This window comes from Oxyura jamaicensis, chromosome 5 (genome assembly GCF_011077185.1).
Source record: "Oxyura jamaicensis isolate SHBP4307 breed ruddy duck chromosome 5, BPBGC_Ojam_1.0, whole genome shotgun sequence".
Classification (NCBI taxonomy): Eukaryota; Metazoa; Chordata; class Aves; order Anseriformes; family Anatidae; genus Oxyura; species Oxyura jamaicensis.
In genome coordinates this window covers 46,023,200-46,046,515 of record NC_048897.1, presented here as the reverse complement: position 1 = coordinate 46,046,515, position 23,316 = coordinate 46,023,200, and the positions used below count along the sequence as shown (strand labels likewise).

At 41.6% G+C, this 23,316-nt stretch overlaps 1 protein-coding gene across 2 annotated transcripts; it reads left to right on the top strand.

Moving 5' to 3' along the window:
* The first annotated feature begins 1,969 nt into the window (after positions 1 to 1,969).
* Positions 1,970 to 19,133, top strand: LOC118167657 (SERTA domain-containing protein 2-like). Of its 2 annotated transcripts, none has more exons than XM_035327310.1 (3): positions 1,970 to 2,085; positions 7,152 to 7,270; positions 15,466 to 19,133. In XM_035327310.1, exon 3 carries the CDS (start codon positions 15,470 to 15,472, stop codon positions 16,319 to 16,321), a length of 852 nt encoding a protein of 283 aa, XP_035183201.1. In that variant the 5' UTR covers positions 1,970 to 2,085; positions 7,152 to 7,270; positions 15,466 to 15,469; the 3' UTR covers positions 16,322 to 19,133. The 2 variants fall into 2 exon arrangements, with proteins under 2 accessions (XP_035183201.1, XP_035183200.1); XM_035327309.1 differs by lacking the exon at positions 1,970 to 2,085 and adding an exon at positions 4,497 to 4,654.
* Positions 19,134 to 23,316: the final 4,183 nt, after the last annotated feature.

Genomic DNA, 23,316 nt, shown 5'->3' with positions numbered 1-23,316 from the left:
TTGCACAGTCACTCTGCAGATGTGTACTCAGAGCTGCTCTGACTGCAAGTCAGCGTACAATCGGCATGTCTGCCTGCTGTTCTCTTGCTGTGCCTCACACTAATTCTGCTGCTCATTTGGGGTAGCTTCACTTCTATAAAAAAGAATGTTACGTTCTAGCTTGCATCCTCATTTCTTTGCTAGTCCAAAGGTCATAGTTGGATATGCATCAGTTAAAGGTTAATACAGTATTATTTCCTTCTGTGTTCCTCTCTGATACAGAGAGAGATTAGAAATGATAGTGCCTGTAAGGTGTTGATTTTTTTGTGTGTGTGAATTGTGAAATGGGGATGTACGGTATCCGCTGATGGCAATTTTCTGAATTTCTGTGTGTAAAAGGAAAATAATTTAACCTCTCTTACAGCTTCTGTAAGGTTCTGCTACCATTTCTAGTGGCCTCTTTTATGTGTTCCTGGGGAAAAGAGTCACAGAACTTGTACGGCAGTCAGCACTGTGTCTGAAACTAAGCTGTTGGTCTGAATGACATAACAGCTTTAGACTTGCAAAAAAGAAAGTACCTTCAAGCACAGCTAACCCCCAGTCTGCTTCCTTCTCAGGTGACCTTGAATGTCTGTCCCCTCTGCCTCTGCCTGTGGTTTTGTTTCTCTTTTGCAGTAAAGTCCAGAACAAGTGGATGGGGCCTCTGAAGTTTGGGCATTCAGCAAAGGCAAAAGCGTGAATCCAGGCTGAGTTAAGGAAGGCTTGTGTATTTGAAGGCGTGTCTGCTTATTGCTTTCCTCTTAATATTTTGATTTTTCTTTTAACCCTTTTCTCATCCACAGCTCTATGTGAGTTTTTCTAGTGCAAGATGTTGTCTACTGCTATGAATGTAGCCATATTTACACAAAGGACAAATCTGTTAAACAAGGAGGGAATCATTTGATGAAAAATACCTCTCCAGACTCTCAAAGGTACCGCAACGAGGGCTCGTAACTGGCTTTCATCCTTTAGCAGGTTGGGGATTCTCAGAGGAGTCTGCTTTTTACCTATGCTTGAGGCTGTCCTTGGTCGATTTGGAAGTCTCAGGTATGTCTGGACTGGTTTAGCAGACATTTTAAAAAGCATTATTGTAAATTGACAGTACAGTTTCATGCTGTAATTATCAGTCCATTAAGGATGTCCCGTGTCTTCAGATATTGATTGGAGTGTATGACTGCTTTACGGTTTTGCAACTTAATTTATATTCCCATATAATCAAACAACCTTTGCAAAAGCCAGGGTGGAAAAGAAATCCTTTTATTTGCTGACACCTAGCATGAGACGAAAACGCTTTCAAAAGTGAGTTCTGTTCAAAGTGAAAATATGTTTACGTCTCAGGACTAGGATGTATAGTCCCGTATGCAAAAAAAAACAAAAAAAACATTACCAATGACGACAAATTTGGATTGCTCATCAATTCCTAAATGAGTGTGATTTCACACTACGTGAAACATGATTAATACTAAAAGTACAAATACAAATTCGCTTTAAGACGTGATAGTAAAGAAATGTATACATTTTAAATAGTAAATAAAATGTAATTTTGTCACTTTGGTTCACTCAACAAAAAGTCTTGCAAGGATTATCCCAGCTCCTTTTGGTGTCTCTTACAAAACTGACAGCTACAATAATTTTTTGTTATTTTTTTCAAGAAAGTTCCACAAAGATGAAATCCATGAATAATTCAAGTTGTCAAAGAAGATACACTTCAGTTGCATGTAGTGACCTGACATTTTCTTAAGTTCATATGGTAGCTTTTTTTTTTTTTTAATACAATTACTCCTTTGCTTAACTAAGATTCCCCTAAAAATGAGTGTTTTATGACCTGAAGAATTATTGTGGTAAATGTTGATGCAAGACCAACTTGTCAACATAAAAATATATAGCTAGGGGCAACTTTCCACTGCAGGGAAAACATTCAGTAATTTCAACTGTCATCTTTTTAGGGAAGAATAATTGAAGATACAGGTGATTACATGACTTCTTGCAAAAATTGAATTAAAAAGAAATTGTATCCACATGTCTGCTGTATTTGGAAGTCCCCTAGGAGCATGTGGGAAGTGGCAAGTAAGTACTGCAGTAGTAAATGAGAAGGGAATCGTAATTCTCATGTGCCCCTTACAGGCAAGTTTTGGAGATCAAGAAAACATAATTTTGGTCTCTGGTTGTGCAAATTTCCAAAACAAGACTCTTTAAGGAAGAGTAGGTTATGTTGTTTGAAGAAACACCAGAAGAGTTTAACACTCAGAGGAGAAAAGCAGTGCTTACAATGAATTCAATTCTGTGTGTTTGAGAGAAATATGAGACATGAAAAGTACTGGGTAGATTTATTTATTTATGTACAGTGAGATGACTGAAGTTTAAGATTAAATTTTTGAATTGATATGTTTTTAATTGAAGCCCAGTAACGTGGTTTGCTTCTGTGCCTCTGCTTTGTTTGAAAGGTATGGGGAGAAAGCACACATACTTTTAGCAACACCTTTTGTTGTTAATCAGGTTTGTTCTGGCAGAATAGAATAATGGTTAACTTAAAACTCAGACAAATTTTCAATAATATGTTTTCAAACAAAATTTTTTATCTCGCATCATGGCTTTTTTTTTTTTTTAATTTTGAGTAAGTGTAGGATTAGTTACTAGTTCATAGAAGCTTCAGAGGAGGTGGGTAAAACTAACAAGGCACTCTTCTTTCCCACTTTTCTGTGGGAGTGCAACGTACCATGATTGTTCTGCCATTCAGCTTCAGAACAGCTAATTAAACCAGATATTGCTATATGTTTAGAAAATTCTTTTTTTTAAGTGTGCAGGTGAAAGAGAGCAGAAGAAATGTGTACTGTACTGACATCCAGTAATCCAGATAAGGCACAGAGACATTTTTTAAGTACCTTAGACACAGAGTCAATCACAGACATAAATCCATAGGAAACCAGTCTTCATTAGTTCCTGTGTTCCTGGAACTGTTTTCTTGACTAGCTGCCTGGTGCTAACGTTAAGGTAAGTAGAAGCAGCGGACCTCCAGTAGTCCTTTCGGATGAGTTATACAGAGACCCTGCGTGTGGTTTTTCAGGTTCATGTGAAATTCACTGCAAAAGCAAAAATGCTGCTTGTGAGGATGGTATCCTGGCGTGCGATGGTGACTGCGAGTCAGACTGAAAGACCGTGTTTTAATCATAAAAAATTCATATTGCTAGGTCTCCTGTTTGCCTCTAGGTTAGTTTAAAGCAAAATGGGACAGCATTAAGGACTGGTAGAACGTGGTATCTCTTGAGAAAATAAGGGCCTTTTGAAGGTTTTCTCATACAAGCTCTACAGTTTGAGGCAAAAGCTCTGGTTTCTGGGAGGCTGTGAGGCAGCACCGCGCTCCGGCTCGAGGTGCGAGTTGCGTGGGATGGAGCAGTCACCGAGCTGGGTTCCAGTTCTCTTGCATGAATCCTCCTGTTGACATTTCACACAAGTGGAAAAAGTGACAAAAGCCTTTGCCAACAATCGGTGTCACTTCTTCTAACTTCTGTAAAGGTTGGGTTGTAAATCCAGAGCACTAGCTCGAGTCCACGTTAGCTGTTTTTCGCAGGTCTCCTCAGGGCGCCTACGAGATGGAACCGACCTTCCCAAAACCACACCTGGCAGAGGCACAACTGCCTTTTTCTGGTGAAGAAACCCGAAATGGGTGACAAAACAACTGACGCTATGGGGCCGATCACTTCAGCGAGAGCGGGGCGGCGAAGGCCTGAGGGGGTGGCTGTGGGGACGGACCCCGTGTCCCCATGTCCCCCTTGCTCCTGGATTTTGCTGCCCCAGGGCCTAACGCAGGGGCTGGGCGATGCCGGGGTCGGGCAGGTAATGCCAGCCGGGGATCGATCCGTGCTTTGGCGTCACGCGTGGAAGCCCGGCTTGCACAAGCGCCTGTGCCGCCCGCGCTGGTTACGCAAGGCCCCGCCGAGAGCAAACACGCGAGGGGCTCGGCGCGGCCAAAAGGGGGGGGGGGGGGGGGAGGGGAAAAGTGCGCGTTTCGGGGAGCGTTTCGCAATGTTTGCCCTCGTGTTATCGCTGGGCAGCGGCGCGCGCGCCTCGGTTCCAGCCGCGCGGGCAGCGGGAGGTGTGGGAGCGCTGCTTTGGGGTTAAATCGGGCGGTTTGGGGTAAAGGCGGTGTGAGGGGAGGGGGCTCTGCCCCGTCCCGGGCCGTGCCGGGAGGGAGGGGCCGCCACCCGGGGCGGAGGGGGGGGGAGACGGGGTGGACTCAGTGGCGCCCGCCTTCCCATTGGACGAAGCTTCACGGCTGCCCCGCCCACCCCCGCTCTCCTCCCTTTCCCATTGGGCCGCGGCGCGGGGCCAGCCGCAGCCCGCCCCCTCCTGACTCCCAGACCAGTCAGAAAATGGTTGCTGGGCAGGTTGTGAGGGCTGCCGGCCAATGGGAGAGCGGCCAGCTGGCGGCGTGCGCGGCCCCCTCACCCCCCTCCCATTCCCCACCCTGCCGCCGCTGTGGTGCCGCGGGCGGGCGCAGGGAGGGAGGGGACGGCACGGCAGGGGCGGAGGCTGCCGGGGCCCGGCGGGGGTGGCGCCCGCCTCCGCCTCCCGGAGCCCCAGCCCCGCCGCAGGGAGCCCGGCCGGCTGCCTTGGCACGGCGCGGTGCGGCTCACAGGTGAGGCGGCGGCGCCGTGAGGGGAGCAACGGCTGGGGGGGGCGGGGAGGCTGAGGGGAGCCCCTGAGGGGAGCGGGACTGGGGGGCGGCGGGCACGGCGGGGGCTGGGGGACGAGGGTGTGGGGGGGGGGGGGGTGAAGGGGGGCTGGAAGTTGTTAGCGCGGTTATAATTAGCGCCGGGGGGCAGGGAGGGGGAGGAGCGCAACTTTTCGCCGCCCGGGATGGCCGCGGGTACTGGGGGGGGCGCAGGAAGGGCCGGCCCCGAGCCTCGCAGCACGGCCGGGCCGGGCCCTTCACGGCACGGGGTGGGGGGGGCACCGAAGTTTGAGGGGACCCCACCTAAATCCGGGGGGGGAGGGGGCACCTAAACTCTTGGCATCCGCCGCCGTTAGTCCGTCCTGCCCGGTTTAGGCCCGTGTTGCCTTCAAAGCGCGTCCCGGAGCAGCCCGGTTCCGGAAAGGCAGCCCCGTCCTGCGGGGCTTGGGTTTGTTCTCCGCCCTCCTGAGGTGCTCTTGGTCCCAAGTTGGCCGCAGGGTGGGAAGTGCCCTGAAAATGAAGGCTGGGGGCTCAGCTCGCTGAAGTGACCCCTAAACAGGTACCTGAGAAGTGCAGGGGAAGGCGGTGGACAAAAATGAAAGGGAAAAAAAGATTGCTGCGTGTATTATTCATAGTGGTTTACAGCTACCATGGGTGTTGTTTTTTTTTTTTTTTTTTTTTTTTTTTAATAACAGACTGTAAAATCTAAATCTAGTAACCTTACCTCTGTGCTCCTTGCTGTTACTCTTTCCCCTATGAAATCAGGTAGGGGAAAAATTACAGCCTCCACAGTTAATTCTGCTGAATTTCTGTACGTTATATAATGAAGGAGTCAGATTTGATAACTCCTTGGACTCCACCTTCTTCTAGTAAAAGGTCAGACTTTTAAAACACAGGGGACGGCATTCATTTTATATCAGACTTTTGGACTTTTTCTTAACTAAGGTGCTGGAGTCAAAAACTTTCAAATGTTCTGATGTACTTGTTAGCCTGTCTTTTTTGAGAGTTCTTTAATGCTCAAAAGATTTCACACTTGAAAACGAAAGGACGAATGTTTTAAGTGCATAGAAAATGCAGTCAGTGAGCATTCTCCTCCCCCCTGTGACTTAGCAAGTACGCTTTAATAAACCTCAGTATTGACCTTTTAAGCTCTTGCTGTTTCAAGCCAAAAAAGATAATGAATTTTCATTTCTCTCTCTGCTGTTTTTTTTCCTTAGTTTTTTTTAAGTACATATAATATGGATCATCTTATGATAGGAAAGAAGCCAGCTTCTGGGAGGAGGAGGGGGCTATTGCTGTATTTATTACCGTGGGTTAGATTTAGCATTATTAGGTCAGGGGCATCTTGCTGCTGTTTTACTGCATCTTTTCAATTCCAAGAATCTGTAAACGGAGGAGCCCTTTGGTAGCACCAGGCAATGAGTTGCTGTGTAAAATGAACTGTATTCATTTACTGCTCCATCTGCCTAAATACAAGACTGGCTTTCACTAAAGAGTTGTAAAATAACATGAATTCTTGTTTCTTAAATACAGTCTTTCACAATCATCTGGCTAACTATTGATCTTTGCTCTTGTGGTAACTTTGTAAAGTGATTGGAGCGCTGCAGCTGGGGGGTGGGTCTCTGTGTGTACCTGTCTATGATGCATGCACACAAATGTGTCAGATACAATACAGGCAGTGGGCTGCTAGCCTGCATAAGGGCTTTTATCCTTGGAACTGAGAAACGTGGATTCTCCAGGTAGAGTTGAGACCTCAAGAGCATGGATTGTACAATTCCTTCTGTGACTTGTAGCCTCTTTCCTAGTTTACTGTCACTTCACCCTTTTTTATGTCTCCCACAGTTTCTAGTGGTTTGGTCAAATCCATGATTTAATCTCTGTATTCTGTTGGCAAACTGCAAATGCTGCTTTATCAGGGTTTTGATGAAAATGATGATATGCTGAATGTAGCTTCCAATTAAAGAGTATCCTGCCTTTTATCTTCTTGTAGTGGTTTCGTGCGCGCTGAAAATGTGGAAAACTAGATAATTTAATAAAAATTGAACTCCTTTTGCAGTCTGTAAACATTAGGGACTGATTCTGAAATGTACTTCTTTACAGTTCTTTACAGCTTTCCTGATTCATGATTTCTGAAACTATTACAAATATCAGTAGTGTTCAGTAACCTGAAGCGGTGTCAATGCAAGTTTTCACTCCAAAGCCTAACATTTGGAGGATCAGTATTCTCTTCTGTAGTATTAATTTATGAAACATAATGTCCACATTTCATGTGAAACTAAGAGGTCCTCTTACTTCAGTGCATTCATGAACTTCAGTTTTTCTTATTTCAGTTTAACTGCTTTAGTGGGATTTAGCAGAAATAATTTTAAAAGTTGTACTGAATTGTGTGTTTAATAATTCTGGATTAAAAAAATCATAGTAATGAACTATTCTGTTTTCTTTCTTTGTTTTTCTCGTTAAGTCACATCATCCTACCTCTGTGGATGGCTTGGACTCGTGCATAGTTCAAGACTCTTGGATGACCACACTTTATGCAAAATCTGGAATCTTCCTGCCTGGACTCCTTTCAATTTTCTGAGGGTAACTACTTGTGTATTTTTATTGAATCATATCTTACGTGGATAGCCCACGTTCTGATAATCAGCTGTAGATGTTATTTTTGTGGGCTGGAACGATAAACTGAATACTAATGTTTAAGATTGAGGTATATAATATAAAGTGAAGTGCTTTAGGCTTGTTGAATAGTGTCAGCTCTTTGGTTTGAATATTCTGAATTTGAATTTTTAACGTGTGTTTCCTTTATAATGAGACAGTGCTATAATGTAACAAAATAACAAAAATTAGTAAAAATAATCTTAATGAAGATCACGGTATTGGATTCTTGTTAACAAAGGCTCCAATCTTACAGCGAGGCCCACTGTGCAGCTGTTGAATCTGATGCAGTTTTTCTACCACGTGCCTGTGGACTTTGCACAGTATTACAGGCTTCTTGTGAGAGGAGAAGGCACTTTGGATACTGGAGAAAGGTTGCTGTAGGCCACTCTGTTAGGGAAAATGGAAGTGACTTCTGAGCTGGTTATTCAAAGTTACCTGAATATCCCATGCAGAGAGCTGAAGATTAATGTTTTGTTTGTTTGTTTTGCTATCAGGAAAAGAGCTTTTTTTTTTGGTTGCATTTACTGTTAATGGTCTGATCTTCTATTTCTAATAATGGGCATGCAAATTTGACATTGTTAATAAGCTATGGTTTTTGTTCTTAATGGACCTTTATTTAGGTCACCGTAACCCTAAAATATATGCCAGTATTAATTAGGTGAATGCATTCAGTATCTCTGTATTTGAAGTAAATAGTGTAAGGAAAGAGGATTGAGAGTTGTTCAGTTGATTAGAACAAGCTCTGAAGAGGTTTGTCATCACATTTATAATTGTTTTCAGTAAGATTTTGCTTAGGTGGAACCATGGTTGTTTGTTCATGTCATTTGGACTCCTGTATGTACTCAATTATGATCTAGTTTTATTTGGGGAGTTTTCAGATTTAGTAACTCTTGATCAGGTGTTAGCTTTGTTACCTGCTATTGATCCTTGGTTTAAATGGTTCCAGACCATTCTTCCTGCTTAAAAAAGGAAAAAGGAAAAAAATAATCTCAATTTCCTGAAAAATACCTGCTGAACACGCACGTAGTATAAAAACATAGTCCTGTGAGCTTTGTTGGTGTGGAACTATAGTCACAAGTGGAGAGGAGTGGCACTGTTTTTGTGTTTGTTTGTGTAAGTATGGAAGTTTTTCTCTGCCTAACACTGGTATTGCCTCAGCACATTTTATATATCAGCCTCTAGTGATAGATATCAGCTGCTAAGAATGTTTCATTTACTGTTGTAAATGGCCTAGAGCCACTTGTTTTCAACTTGGGGAAAGTACACATCGTAACAGAGGAGCTTCTTGTCCAGAGTGAAATGTTGTGTCCTGAAACTAAGATAGCCATGGTAGTTTCTAAAGCAAATCTTTTACCAGCGTTTATGAAAAAAACAAGAGCAAGGAACTTAGGAAAGATGTCTCTAAGTGCAGGAATTTTCCAAATCTAATTAGACACAATACAAATAGCTGGGGGGGGGAGGGGGAGAGGAGGTTCTATCTAACTTCTAAATCAAGGTAAAACTCACTCTGAAGTGCTGGCTAAACAGTATTTCAGTACCTGAAATATTACTGTGTGATACATATTTGTTCACTTCTTCCAAAAATAGTGAAGTGACAGTGGGAAGGTTATGAATTCCAGGCTGTAATGCTGGGCTTGGCTTACTCGTCCTCTCATTTCTTTCCTGTTCTTAATGAATGCTCTTCTGCATATTTTTATTTTCAAAATGTGGGAAGGGATGTTCAGTGCATCCATAGGTATGTTTTCTATTTTTGTTGGTGGTGGTTTTCTTACTCTTTTTTTAAGTCTGAACAGTAGCGTGTCTTGGTTCTGTGTTCTAGCTGCTTTAGCAGTAACAGAAAGACCTAGGTGTGTTACAGATCAGAATTTTGTGACCAGAAGTTTGACATCAGTTCTCCCTTCTCTGAGCAGCTCTTTTCTGGTTGTCTCTAACTCCTGCAGAGACATGGTTACATAGGAGCTTAGGTATGGGAGTAAGCTGGTAGGACTGCACTCCTCCCTATATGTACATTTTTAGCCACCTCCAGCAGTTACTCATCTTGGCTAAAATGGGGCAGGGCAGGGAGGGGGAGACTTAAATGCATCTTTGTGTATTTAAAAGTGTATTCTGGTCCAGGTTACTTTTTACTTTCATGTCTTTTAAAGGTGTTTAATTTTCCTTCCCTTCCTTCCTCTTAATTTCTGCTAACAGCCAAGGAGTGGTGGTGTGGGGATCTCCAACGTTTGCTGAGGACACCAGATCAGATAGGCTGTTCTGTGTAGTCTGACGGCTTACGGGGTTACGTAAGTCATGTTTAAGCGATCAGTGTTAAGTCCGGATGGGAGGAAAGGATTTATGCCGTGTCTGTTAACTGTACCTTCAGCCTCACATTTCTTCTGGGCAGCTTCTTACACAGGCAGTGCTAGTCAAGACCCAGCCCACCACTTAATTAAAGCTTAATGAAGTTGTCACCTGTGCTAAAACATATGGGGGATAGGGGAAGGATACCATTAAAACCAGTCTGCAGCGTGTTGAATAATTCTGACAAATATCCATGAGTTGTGGGGATGTTTGTCTTCCTTCACGTTTCCTGCAGATAGATGCGTGCTTGTGAAATGTGTCCATGGAAGAGAGGAGAGCAGGAAATCAGGTTATCAGTCAGCTTCAGTCAGTCACCAACATGAGTCTCTGATCCGAGGAGACTTCTAGCAGGCTTTACTGTTAGTTGTTTTCCATGGTTATGAGCCAAAGGAGACTCTGAAAGAGAATTACCTAAATTACAATAGCAAGGAGTCTCTAATTTTGATGTGAATACAAGTTAGCAAAGCTGTTTTACTGAAAACTGGACAGACAGCTTTCACTCCTGAGGTGCTTGCACCTATTCAAATCTAACACTGTCTCGTGAGGAACAGTCGTTTATCATCTGAGACAATTTTAGGCTGAAAAATGCAACGCTGTCTGTATGACAAGAAATAGAAAATTTGAATTTAATAACTTCAGAAGAGAGGCCAGAAGGGACCACTATTGATGAAATAATTTTGACCTCCTGCGTAGTGCAGGCCAAGTACTCTGTTGGTGATCTTGCCATTTAAACAGTCTTCAATGGTAAATGAGTAATTCTTGTGTAGTTAGCTGGAGTGCTTGTTTTATGCCTGAAAAGTATGTGTTTAGACAACTTTAACTGTGCCAGTCATGTTTTATATGCTCATGGTTTTTGAAGCTTTTCTGTTCTAAAAATGAAAAGCTCTGTGCGGTTCCAGATTCTAAATGTTGTTTAACTTGTTCTTAAAATGTTTTTGGAAGGTGAGGAAGAAGAAATTTAGTAGTTTGCCCAAGTAGAAGTAATTGAGAGTTTTCACATGCTGTGTTCTTCTTTGTGACTGTTTCCAGCTGCACTTCCTAACCATGTGTCAGTGGCAGCTGCACTGCACTATCAGACCCCGTGACAGATGGAGCTGTGTTTTTCCTCTGAAATGGTGGCACGAGTCCTGTATTGTCCACAACACGTCGCAATGTGAATTTTTCTTGGTAGGCTGGAATGTTTCTTCTGAGTAGCTGCAAGCTCTGACCAGGCCTGTTTGTTTGGTATTCCGTGTGGATCTGCCAGCCAGTGACGTGCCTCTTCCCTCCAAGTTTTTTCCAGCTCGGGTACAGTGTAGGATTACAGAGCATGGAGGCTTCTTCTCATCTTAGCAGGGAGGAGTTTCTGTGAAATGGACTCCATGGAACTGGAAGTAAATGAGGAACGTGCTGCCGGGGCAGAATTTTTAAGTATAGTCTCCTTCGTAGTTCATTGACATAGGTCGAGAGCTGGCACTTCTAAACATTCAATTCACTTTGCTTCATTTTCCACAGAATAACTTAAAAAAGCATTTTGCTATAAATGGCTTGTGGCTCAGTTTGCATTACTACAATGAGAGAAGATGAGAAAAGCCAGAAAAAGTTTCTGAGATCTTACATTCCTTATTGTTCTTATTTTTTTATTTTTTCCATGACAAAAGATTCTAAAAATGTGGTCATTGAACTTAATGATCAAGGAAAGAATTAGAGTTTGCCCTTCTGTTGTTGAACAGCAATGCATAGGCTTCATGTTAGAACTTGACATAAAGTTTAATTTTTGTTCAGTTTATTTTCTTACAAATTACAGCGTTATCAGATTGGTGTGCGCCAAAATCCTGTCACTAGATGCAATTTTCTGAGATCTGAGTAGGTTCATAGAATTGGACAGGAGTAAGGAAAGTGTAATTTTGAGGTGCCCTCTTTGTACTTTACTGTGCCTAACTTGTGCTTCTTTAAGTGGGCTGCGTGGTTCTGGTAGGACTGACAACTGCACGGCGAGCAGCGATACACATCGACATGGAAACGTGGATTTTTGTGTGGACTTGGTTGTTTTCCCTAGTTATAAAAATGGAAACGAGGGGAACACTGCATAATTAAGTAATGTGATTGACATATCACAAAGTAGCGCTGCCAAAAGAGAGTATTTGACTGGCTTGTGAGTTCTGGTTTTGGGGTTTGTGTTTTAACACACAATGCTACAGAAGGGCAAATTGCTTATAAAGTATGAGGTAGTTTAAGAATATGACCCTGTCAGAAATTCTTATGCTAAAAAGTAAAGCAAAAGGCCTGATAACATGTAGATTAGCTGGTAACAAAGGGGCTTTGTATCTTTTGTAGGTCAGCAGCTGAGTGTGTTTGACAAGAACTGAAATTTAATGTCTCCTGTAGCAACCGTGACACTAGTCATTTTCAAACCCACTGTAGCAGTGGTGCTCTGGTTTTATTAGCCCTTTTCAAATTTTTATGTAACCTCTGAAATCACCTCCCTCCTGGAGGGGAGACTTGCAATTAGGGAAAAGTCATACTAAACAGGCAGAATTTATGAAACGTAAAATAGGAGAATGTTTATAAAACACCTTCTCAGACATCTGGGGAATCTGTTTAAGCAGCAACACTTGAAGTTGGAGCAAATAATGTTTCTTGAATTTAATTTTTATAGTTCAGGGTACTATCACACTCAAATTTTATGTATTTCTAGAATGCTCTAGGACAATTTTTTATGAAGGAAATGTGAGGAAGGGAAAAGGTGTCTGTATATAAGCATGAAATATTTAGTCTTAATTAGACTACTGTATGACTTTAAAAGTTAAACATTTGATTTTAAGTTGTTGTGGAACTATATATCCTCGCTTCTGCAAGTTTGCTTGCTTGTGTACAGAAATTAAAGACCACATTTTTGATATGTTAGAAATTGACTATTCAAACAGATAAGTCTAGTATTTCCTGTGTGTATGATGTAGTGTAAATATATATTTTAAAATGTTTTAAAAGCAATAAAGTGGCAAAAACAAGTCTTCTGAATATACAAAATGACAGAATTAGTCTTCCGTGTCTGGTCTTCACTTACTTGCCTTACCAGTATGAACTTTGGTCTGTGTTAGTGGAGAGAAAAGGAAAACAGCTAATGCGCAGTGTATGGGAAGGATGGCGCGTAGAGAGCACGTAGCTGTTTTGATGTATGGTTTTATTCTTTATTCATCCAGGGTCTGTGGGCATGCCCTAGGTAGCACAGCATTTAAATGCTACTTGAAATGGAGAATTAATAATTTTCTTGATATTTTTTTTCCCAATCATTTGTAGGCACTAATTATCTCCATGATATGTCACAAGTTGGTATATTCAGTAACAGTCTTATTGCAAAGGTCTGTATAACTAGTAGTTTTCCTTAGATTGTGTCTGAAGTTACCAGTTGCTGACAGCATTGTTGATGGTTTTGCTGGGGGTACCTGGCACACACACACAGCCCCCCAAAGTACTTCCAATTGTTATATTTGGTGTTGATCTTGTTCTGAGTGCTCAGCGCCACCTGGCTCTGTTGATTCTAGATGGGGTGCTGAGATGGGGTGGGAAGATCACCGACGTAAAGAGGCAGCCACATTCAGATACTTTTTTAAAAGAGATTCAGCTGCTGCTGTGGCAGTTCAGCAGAAAACTTCGGAGTAAAGCACACTTTCAAACTTACAAAATCTAAACTTGTAAACTTTTTAAGTTCAAAACGTAACTTTAGCAGAATTGTTCCTCCAGAGGAGCTGAGCTCTCCACCAGCCTAGTCCAGGCAGATGAATGTAGCCATGGAGCCCTGCAGTGCTTCCTGCAAATCTGGAGAAATCCCAAAAGCAAAAGAAGCTTTATCCTGCTGCCATCTTCTTGTCCCCGAAAGTCTGGCAGCTGCAGCAATCAGCTGAGCTGTTGCTGGCAGTATGCAGTGCTCACATGAAAAGGAAGTTGGGAGGCCCTTTGCAGTGTGCAGTGTCTGGATTGTTGTATATGAAGGATCTGCCCTAAATCTGCCATGGGGTGTCTAATTTATGATTGCTTAATTTTTTAAAATTGTTTGGGAGTGAGGTGTCTGTGCTCCATGGACACATCGAAATGTGTGCAATCAAGATTTTACCAGTGTTTCCTGCTCATGGTATACTTTTCCTTGTGTGCACAAGTGGTTGCTTAGTGTGTGTTGTCCCTGCTAAATAAAACACTTTGTATTTTGATGCTGGGTAATCATCATTCAAGCAAGTGTTTTACGTGGATCACCTGTATTTTAGGTGTTTTGGTGTCACTGTTACAGACCTACCCGTATTTCAATGCAAAAGCACACAGAGCAGGTGGGAACCAACAAAGTTCTACTTCTTTTCTGTATCTATTTAGCAGGATTGGTCGCTTTTAAAATTCCATTTGATAACCTCCTGTTGGATGTCCTCAGAGTTAAGTCAGTAGCAGGTTGTGAACCAGTAGCCATGAGCACTGATGATAATCCTTGGAGTTCTGCAGCCCAGACAGATTTAGTCTCAGGTACAAATTGGGTAGAAGGATCCCAAGGATGGCCAAGAGGGCCAATGGGATCCTGGCATGCATTAAAAGGAGTGTAGCCAGCAGGTCAAGGGAGGTGATCCTCCCCCTCTACACTGCCCTGGTCAGGCCTCACCTGGAGTACTGTGTCCAGTTCTGGGCTCCCCGGTACAAAAAAGACAGGGATCTCCTGGAAAGAGTCCTGCAGAGGGCCACAAAGATGGTACGGGGCCTGGAGCATCTTTCCTATGAGGACAGGCTGAGACACCTGGGTCTGTTCAGCCTGGAGAAGAGAAGATGGAGAGGGGATCTCATCAATGTGTATAAATACCTGAGGGGTGGGAGACAGAAGGATGTAGCTAACCTCTTCTCAGTGGTTTGTGGGGATAGGACAAGGGGCAATGGCCACAAGATAAAAGACAGGAAGTTCTGCACCGATATGTGAAAACTTCTTCACGGTGAGAGTGATGGAGCACTGGAACAGGCTGCCTAGGGAGGTTGTGGAGTCTCCTTCTCTGGAGATATTCAAGGCCCGTCTGGATGCCTACCTGGGCAGCCTGCTCTGAGGAACCTGCTTTGGCAGGGGGGTTGGACCCGATGATCTTTCGAGGTCCCTTCCAACCCCTACAGTTCTGTGATTCTGTGATCCCCTAGGAGGCCCTGTTCCTGGTCTTGCTGTGTGGTTTCACTGTAGTAAAACAATTTTAAGTCACCCAAGAAGTGAGTTCTATAAAAGAGACACTGAGCAAGGTGTTAAGAATACCTTAATGAGATTAAAAATGGGTGTTAAAACTAGTTTTACATTGTAAGCTACTGTGCCTAGTAACAAATGAATGTTAAATTGAAAATGTTTAAATATAAGCATCTACTTAATTTCATGTGGACATAAGAATTTCAACTACATCACTGATGAATTTTGTATTCCATATAATTTAAATGGATAAGGCTAAAAAACATAGCTAACCTAGCAAGTTTTTAAAAAATTAAGTATATGTCCTCATAGTAGAGTTAAAAGTAAACCTTCAAAAGCAGTCTAAGAACTTCTAAATACAGTTTTTTAGACAGCAGTCACTGTATGTGTTGTGTTTTCTCTTGAAGAAAATCCTGTGAAGCAATACAGTTAGAAAGTGCATCTTCTCAGTGAGAGTGTTATGTAGGATTTTATTGTCTGTCAGTGTTCTATGGCATTAGAATGTAAGTCAACCAATAAATTGTACGCTATGTACTTCTGAAAGTGCCTGTTGAGGTCTTGCAGAAGTCTTGCCCAAGGTTAATTCAGAGTGTTTCTCTTTCAGGTTCATGTTGGGGAGAGGCCTAAAACGCAAGCTGAGTGACTATGAGGAGAATGTGGCAGGTCTCTCCAGTGCCTTCGATTCCAGTCGAAATCTGCCATATCCGCTTAAGAGGCAGCTGGTGCTTAACATGTGCCTCACCAAGTTACAGACTTACAAAATGCTGGTGGAACCGAACTTGCACCGCTCTGTCCTCATAGCCAACACCGTGCGGCAAATTCAAGAGGAAATGAGACAAGAGAGTAATCAGCAGCCAGTTAATGTCTGCGCTGGCATTACTCCTAGTACTCACAGCTACACAGGGATGGAGTCATCTGGGATTTCCTTACAGTTGCCTTCAGGTATTAGTCAGCAAGAGTCTAACTGTTGTGACTTGCGGTCTGCAGAAGACCAGATAGAAAATAGCCTGCTGATAGTTTCAGATGATGATATGTCGTCTGCTATTTCATCAATTCTGAAGGATTTAGACTTTGTAGAAGACATAAGCCCACCTACTTGTCTGGTTCCTACTGGAGATGACCAGCCAAAGTTTCCAGAAAATGCCGGTCTAAAGCTAGAAGATGATAGACAGGATTTGAAGGGAGCTGAATGCGTGTTTGGTTCCTTTGAGATTTCAAATTCAACTAGCTACTTGAAGGATTTGGCAATAGATGACATTTTTGAAGATATTGACACTTCAATGTATGATTCAGACTTCTGTTGCCCTCCGCTAATGCCACCCAGACCACCACCTCTTGCTACAGAGGAACCATTGAAAACCTTCCCATCGTGTAATTCTTCTTCAGCAAACAACATTCAAATATGTAGAACGGATCTGAGTGAGCTGGACCACATCATGGAAATTCTTGTTGGATCCTGATACTTGTTTTACCCAAAGATACTTTTTGACTGCCACTTTCATTTGGTTTCAGGATAAAAGCCACTGGAAAAGTTGTATAGAGTTATTTAAAACACAAAGTAAAAAATAGTCTGTCCATAGTGGGGTTCTCTAAGTAATTCCAAAACTTATAAACCAGAAAAGTGGCAGTCCTTTTTTTTTTTTTTTTTTTTTAAAGAAATATTTATTTATCAGAACTGTGCAATCATCTTTTTCCTTCCAGGGTGTATGTGGAAGTATAGGCACATACCCTTATCACCCCTCATGCCTCTCTCAATAAACTTTTTTATGTGCAATTTTTAATTTGTCAGAAGAATTTACATGCAAAACAAATTTCATATGAGATGATCTTTTACAAAGCCTCCACTTTATTTTTAATATCAGAGTTTATGCCAAGTTGGCATATGTCAAGTTGCATAGTTGGATTGCCTGGATGCAGACACATTACTAGAGATGGGTATATTTTAAAAATGAGACACGCTTTGCTTTCTTTTGGTTGGACAAGCAGATCAAGACACTTGTCAACAAAGTCTCTTGCATTTTCTAAAGCATTCAGAACTATTTATTTTTGTAAATTTTATAGTCTTTCTACATTTTACTACGTTATTTCATCATAGTTCAAATATAATGGACTTCTAGTTGGATGTGTTTAGCACTACCTCTGAGCTGAAATGCTTTAACTCTTTCCAGTGCTTCGTCTAAGACTGCAGATCTTTTTGTTTCTATTTTTTTCTGGGGGAAAGTACTTCTAACTCATTAAGCTGATCCTGACAGTGACCTAGCTGATTTGTGAAATCAAGGGTATTCAATGTTTAAAAACTTTTAAGTATTTACAAATGTAATTTATATGTAGATTGTGCAATTTAACAATTTTCTGTCAGTATTATGTGCTTAGATTTTGAATAATCTTGGCGTTCTTTAAATTAAAACTTACTATGTACAGGTAGCTTTTTAATCTGTTTTGGAAAACACTGTCCTTCAGCCCTGCTTTCACTACAAAGTTTAAGATGATTTTTATGTGCAATATTATTTAAAAAGATACACGTTTGTATACCTGGCATTGTAGAAAGAAACGCTTCAAACTTAAAACTTCTAGCACCTTGGGAGGATACTCGAAGAGTCACCGTTTCCGTATCCTTTAAGAGACGAAGTTGAGAAGGCTTCCTGCTGCACCCACCAGTGCTCACTGCTCTGAATGCTCCTGAAATACTCGCTGGTAGGCGGTGAGTCAGTGCTGATGACTAAGAACCATCCTGCAGCTGTGTCTGTGCAAGCTCCGGGGTCTGACTGCTCGGATGCAGCGTCAGGACTGGGGCCTGCCCGGGCTTCGAAAGCGTTCTGGTGGAAGCTGATGGCTGTGCTGCAGGCTGTACCGAGGGAGGGTTCGTGTGTGTGTGGCAGGTGTGTATATAAGTATATATAAGCGCACTCGTTAACTGAAGATGAGATTTGCAGTGAGAACTATTTTTTCTCTAAGACAGTTTGGATACTGTTTCAGCTTGAATTGAGGTCTGTATTGATCCTTGCTATTGTCTTCTGAAGTACACACTTGCACACTAGTTATTTTTTAGGGGTTTTTGGTTGTTTTCTTTTTAACTATAAAACTTTTACTTTGGTCTTGGAAGCTGCAGCACCTGTCTGATAAGAAAATCTGTAGTTGTAAAAGCTTTGCTTTGGTTTATTTTTTGTTTTTGTTTTGCTGGGATTTTACAAGAATGGGGCATCTGCAGAGAAAGTAAACTTTTACTGTGTGTTGCATCTCACAAACGTTGGAGTCCTGGCCCTACTGACAGTGCCAGGGTATCACCTACTATTTTTAGTCTTAAATGATGCTGTAGCACACCTACCTTGTGCAAATATCTTTTTTTTATTTTTATTTTTTTTACTGTGACTCTTTTGGTTAACAGTTAGCTGCCAATACAGTTTGGTATCCCAGACCAGTGGAGAACCAGTTCAGGTCACACATCCTTGCAGCCATCTGGGTTGTTTAGCAACCGAAGGGTATAAATGTATTTATATGCATATAATGTATTGATTCTAATATAAAACTTCTGATCTAAAGTATTTTGAATTGCTGGATAAAGGGATTTGTTTGAAGAGTGTATAAGTAGTTCTTGAAGAGGTACAGCTTCAGAATGTACACAGATTGTGCATTGTGTATAGACTATGGCTTTTCTTCAGCCTCTACTTTTGTATTAAAGATATGCCTGAATAAATCCTTGAAATATTAAGGGCCTTCTGCACTGTGATGAAGCGGAGTTGTGGTTAAAAATGTCTTTAAATTCAGTGATGAGGAATAAAATAAAAGACTGCATTTAATTTCTTCTTGCATTTGAAAATATGGAATGTTACTATGCAGTAAAGATATTTTGGTATTAAAATTATATCATGTAGCAAATAGTGAACAGTTAATTAATCCACTTACCTTGCAGCCCCAACAGAGAGAAGACTTCCTTTTCAGCATTTACGTGCTGAACTTTTTTGTACACTTCAGAAATAGATGAAATTGTTGGTACGTTTTATCAACAATACAAAATGTGATTTTTGTTAAATTGCTTGCCACAAAGCTCTGTTTCTAATTGCTTGCTTGCATCACAGTGCCAAGACCGTAAAGCTGGTATGTAATGCAGTTCAGTAATGTATGGAATTATGTGCAAAGGGAAGATTAATTTTTAAATATGCACAAACTAATTTTAAAATCCTTCCATGTAAAAGAAGTTAGAGGCTAGTTGTGGTGGACCTATTTATTGTATGTTTGGAAATAAAAGCCACAGTTTTGCAGTTTAACCATTTATATTTGAAGCCTTTAGTATTTGTTTTAAAAACAAACAATTACCTTGCCACCTTTCTTTCATCCTTTCATTTACGAAGATGAAACATTTTCCCCCAGGTGGTTGCTTTTATATTTTTTTCGGAAATACGAAACACCGGTGTTTCATCCCATTTGCACATGAGCCTCATCCCTGCAGAACAAGGGATGTTGCACAGTATTTATTCCAGCTGGTGGGTGTGGTGGGGGGGGATTCCTGCTGTGAACAGGTGATGTTTGTTAGCCTTCAGCTGTTCTCAGACTTGTCTTGGCTACCCTGTGTTATCTTATTGGCCCACACAATTGTTAGCGCTGCTTCTGGAGCTGTTGTGCTCAAAAGCAAGTGGCAAACCCAAGTTTTCTTGATGCACACACTTTGGCCACATCAAGCCTGTATACTGCCAGACTGGTACTGGTGGCAAACTGTTGGTTATGCCATGAATAGACTGATTTGCTAATGCAAATTACACCAGTGACTTCATGTTTAAAGGTTTCCATTCTCTTCCTGTTGTGGATCTTTAAAATGAGTGATCCTGACTCTTCTGCAATTAACTTCCATTTTATTGGTTAGACTGTACTGGCTGCTGCATCTAGATGAGGCAGTCTTCCTGCCTTTTGCCCTGGAGCCTGCTAACCACAGCTGGAAGAACACGGATCGAGAAATAACTTCACAGAAATCTCACTTTGCCTGTGAGGCGGCTCCCATCATGACACTTGTCTGCGCTACTGGAGCAGGCTGCTACTGCTGCTGCAGCGCCCACCTGCTCCTGTGAGGCTGTGAGGGGTCCTGACATCCAGTGGGAGGAAAGCTGGCTTTGTAAAGGTACAGTGCAATTTAGCTGCTTAAGAAAATCAGGGAGTCGGATCACATTGAGACTTTATATGTGATGTTGGGTTTCATATGTTTGCCCCAGTTTTAGCCACTGAAGGATCTGAACTTCAAAAGTATGTTGAGCAGCACAGCCATGTTAAAACACGGCTGGCCAAGGACATGTAGGCAGTAGTCAAAGCACCCTGCCTGGCTCAATATTCTCCATACGCAAAAGAGTTGCTTTCCAGCTCAGGCAAGAGTGAAGTACATGCAAGAAAGTAACCTATGCATTAGTGCTGCGAGGAAAATGAGTTTAAATTAGTTGCAAAACTAATTCTAAGCTATTAAAAATAGTATTAGAAGTGAAGAGTTGAGTTATTAAGATGCAGAGGTGTCTCTGGAAGTATGTATTAAACCAGACATTCAGGGAAGCTGGAAGGTTTTTGGCCTTTGAGTGTTTACCCACTATTCCCAGGCCCCTTGCCTTTATAGAAAAGGGGAGCTGCAACCTTCCATACGTTTTTCCCTCATTAGGACCAGTTTATCCCAGCAGAGCGCTGTGCTGCATGGGCAGTGCTTTAGCACAGGAGCTGGGCTGTGGGATGAAAACTTCTTGAGGTTCACATTTGTGTTTCAGTAAAAAGGAGAACTCCTATTCGATGTGACTGAGGCAAGCCTGTTACATCTGCTGGGTGGCAGTTCCCTTTTTCAAAAAACAAAACCACCCCTTTTTTTCCTCTGACTCACGCAGAGTGGATCCAGCAAGCTGATCTCAAATCCGGTGAAATTTTGGGTTTTAACAATTTGCAGCACAGTTTTAGTCAGATTTCCTCTACTATCTTAACTGGAGTAGGAGTAAGTACTCCAGGAGTACTCCCATGGTCACTACCAGAACGTCAGTGTGCTTATAAATGACCCTGCACTTTGAGAATACTTGTAGTGTCCCAGAAGCCATACAGAATGTAAAGCTCGATGCGTGGAAACCTGGAAAAAGTGGAGCCAAACTGACTGCGGCAATGTATGAGCTGCTTAAGAGTGAGTACAGCTTGAGGCATAGTGCTCTTGAGCACTGGAAAAACCACCTTCTCCATTGCTAAATAGGTGTGGGGATTTGATCCTGGCTCAGCTCATGGTGTCTCACTGGGTGAATATTATCCAAAGTAAGACTCTTCAGGTGAATCTAAGCTGGATGGACAAAGTACATCTCTTGAGCTAGATACAAGCTGTTTATTTGAAGCCTTGAAGGAGAGGTTTTTGTTTCTATAAGAAATTGGCGTCAACATGCCAAAGAAGAAATGTTTGTTATATTCTGGTAAGTTAAAAATATCGTGAGGTTAGTAAAAACTCATCTAACATCAAAACCTCTGGATACATTTAGGACCTAATTTTCATCAATCTAGTCATTCCTGTGTTAGTAGCTAACAATGTTTGAAAAGTGAGAAAGAGTTTTCCTGAACGGAACAAAAATGTGTGTAGATATTTAATAACAGAATATTGAAAGGAATTAAATTATTATCCATTGAGAGATCTTAAAACTGTAAGTGAAGAACAGTTCTCCAGTCTCATCTCCTGAACAGCACAGACCAAAAAAACCTCTTGCTTTTAAAATGAGGTTGAGGGCCCGCAATTTTTGCTATTGGAGGAAAAAGATGTCTAATCAGCCCATCCTGCCAGTTCTCAAGAAATATATTTTTAAAAAGTCGGAGAAGACTGATACCACCCCCTTCCCTTTTGAACACAAAAGATTTATTTTGAAACTAGTTTTCACTTGGGCTCTCGTGTATTTTCTGTTTTGTTCCATGAAATCTGGTTATGACCAAGGTCGGCATTCCAAGGAACTTTCACAATTTTAGTTTTTTGTTGTATTTTATTCCAAGACTTCTGCATACACCTGACAAAAGGTGTATTATTTTTTTTTAGGGACTTTTAGGGACCTTCTTTCCTTATTTGGAAATAAGGTCCCTAAAAGGTTACTGTATGGCATAACATTGAACAGAGTATCATTGAAATATCTTCAGTCTTTCACAATATAAGGTTGTTTGTTTTCCCACAACTGGTACAGCCTTCTTTCTGTAAAGGGAAGGCTTCAGTAACTATGCTTCTCATTTGAAATTCTAGAAACTTTGTTCCTAGGGTACATTTTCACTCTCATTTCAAATTGGAAGAAAAAGACCTCTCTGTCTAGCTCTGCTGTCTAAAACTTTTAGATTGGTTTAGTTTTTCTCTTTAAAATCCTAAGCAAATGCCAAACGTCTGGGGTATTTACTTTCCACAAGCACAGAGTACACTACAGTAACTAGGTCATCAAAACTAAGTATTTCACAGCTGAGAGCTCACAACTAAGACTGAAAATAACAAAATTTGTAGCTTAAAACATACTAAGATACAGAAACTCCATTTCATCCCTGTACCGTTTTCACAGAATAAACACCTGCTACTACTTAATACAACCACGTATTTCAAGAGTTGGTGAGCAGTGATTGTTAGCACACTTGGCTTGATGCCCAGGAAGGCAACAAGGAAATGACAAAAGGAAATGAACAGCGAGTATTTGTGCAAAACACATCAGAGGGTTTTCCGTCACCACTCGTTTCTGAGGATAAGAATAGAAGGCAAGGCTAGTCTCTACTATGCTGTATGCCTGAAAATGAGAGGCCTGTCTCCCTGGGCATGCTTTGTTGTTGCATAAGAGAAACAGAGCATACTTTTGTCATTGTGAATAACCCCAAATGGGCAGATTGTGTCCCAGCTCCGATGAGGGCAGCCGGGGCTCTACGAACTCGAAGCTGAATTGATTTACTTCGTAATTTCAGATCTTCGAGTCTTTATGCTTGAATAAATGAACTCAGACTGAAGACAGGAGTCAAAGGTCTCTCAACTGCCTTGTGGAGCCAGTGTTCATTAAGGTACTAAGGTGGCATAAAAAAAAAACTGTCCAAAAAATGGAGCCCATCACTTTTAAAAACCTCAGTAGTTTTTGCTCTTGTATCCACAAGCCCTGCAAAACTTCTGAGAAGGAAGCTGCTGAGCCGCTCACATTCAAATAACACTTTTCCAAATGGTCTCTTACCATTAACCAAGTAACTGATACACAGTTCATGTTATGCTAATGGAAATGAGGTATTATAAACATTATTTAAGTTCAGTAAATTATAGCAATTATAACTTTGCTGCTGAACAGTTTGCTAGATTAAGAGTTGGAATCTGCCAGTTTCTTAATTCTAAGAGTAAATGAGGCATGCCATTAATTAACTTTGTTCTGGAATATCAAAGTTTGTTCCATGCTTTCAATACATGAAGTATCTGTCGTAGTGCTTCAGCATTCTTTCCAAAAATCCATAAGGCTTAGCAACTTCC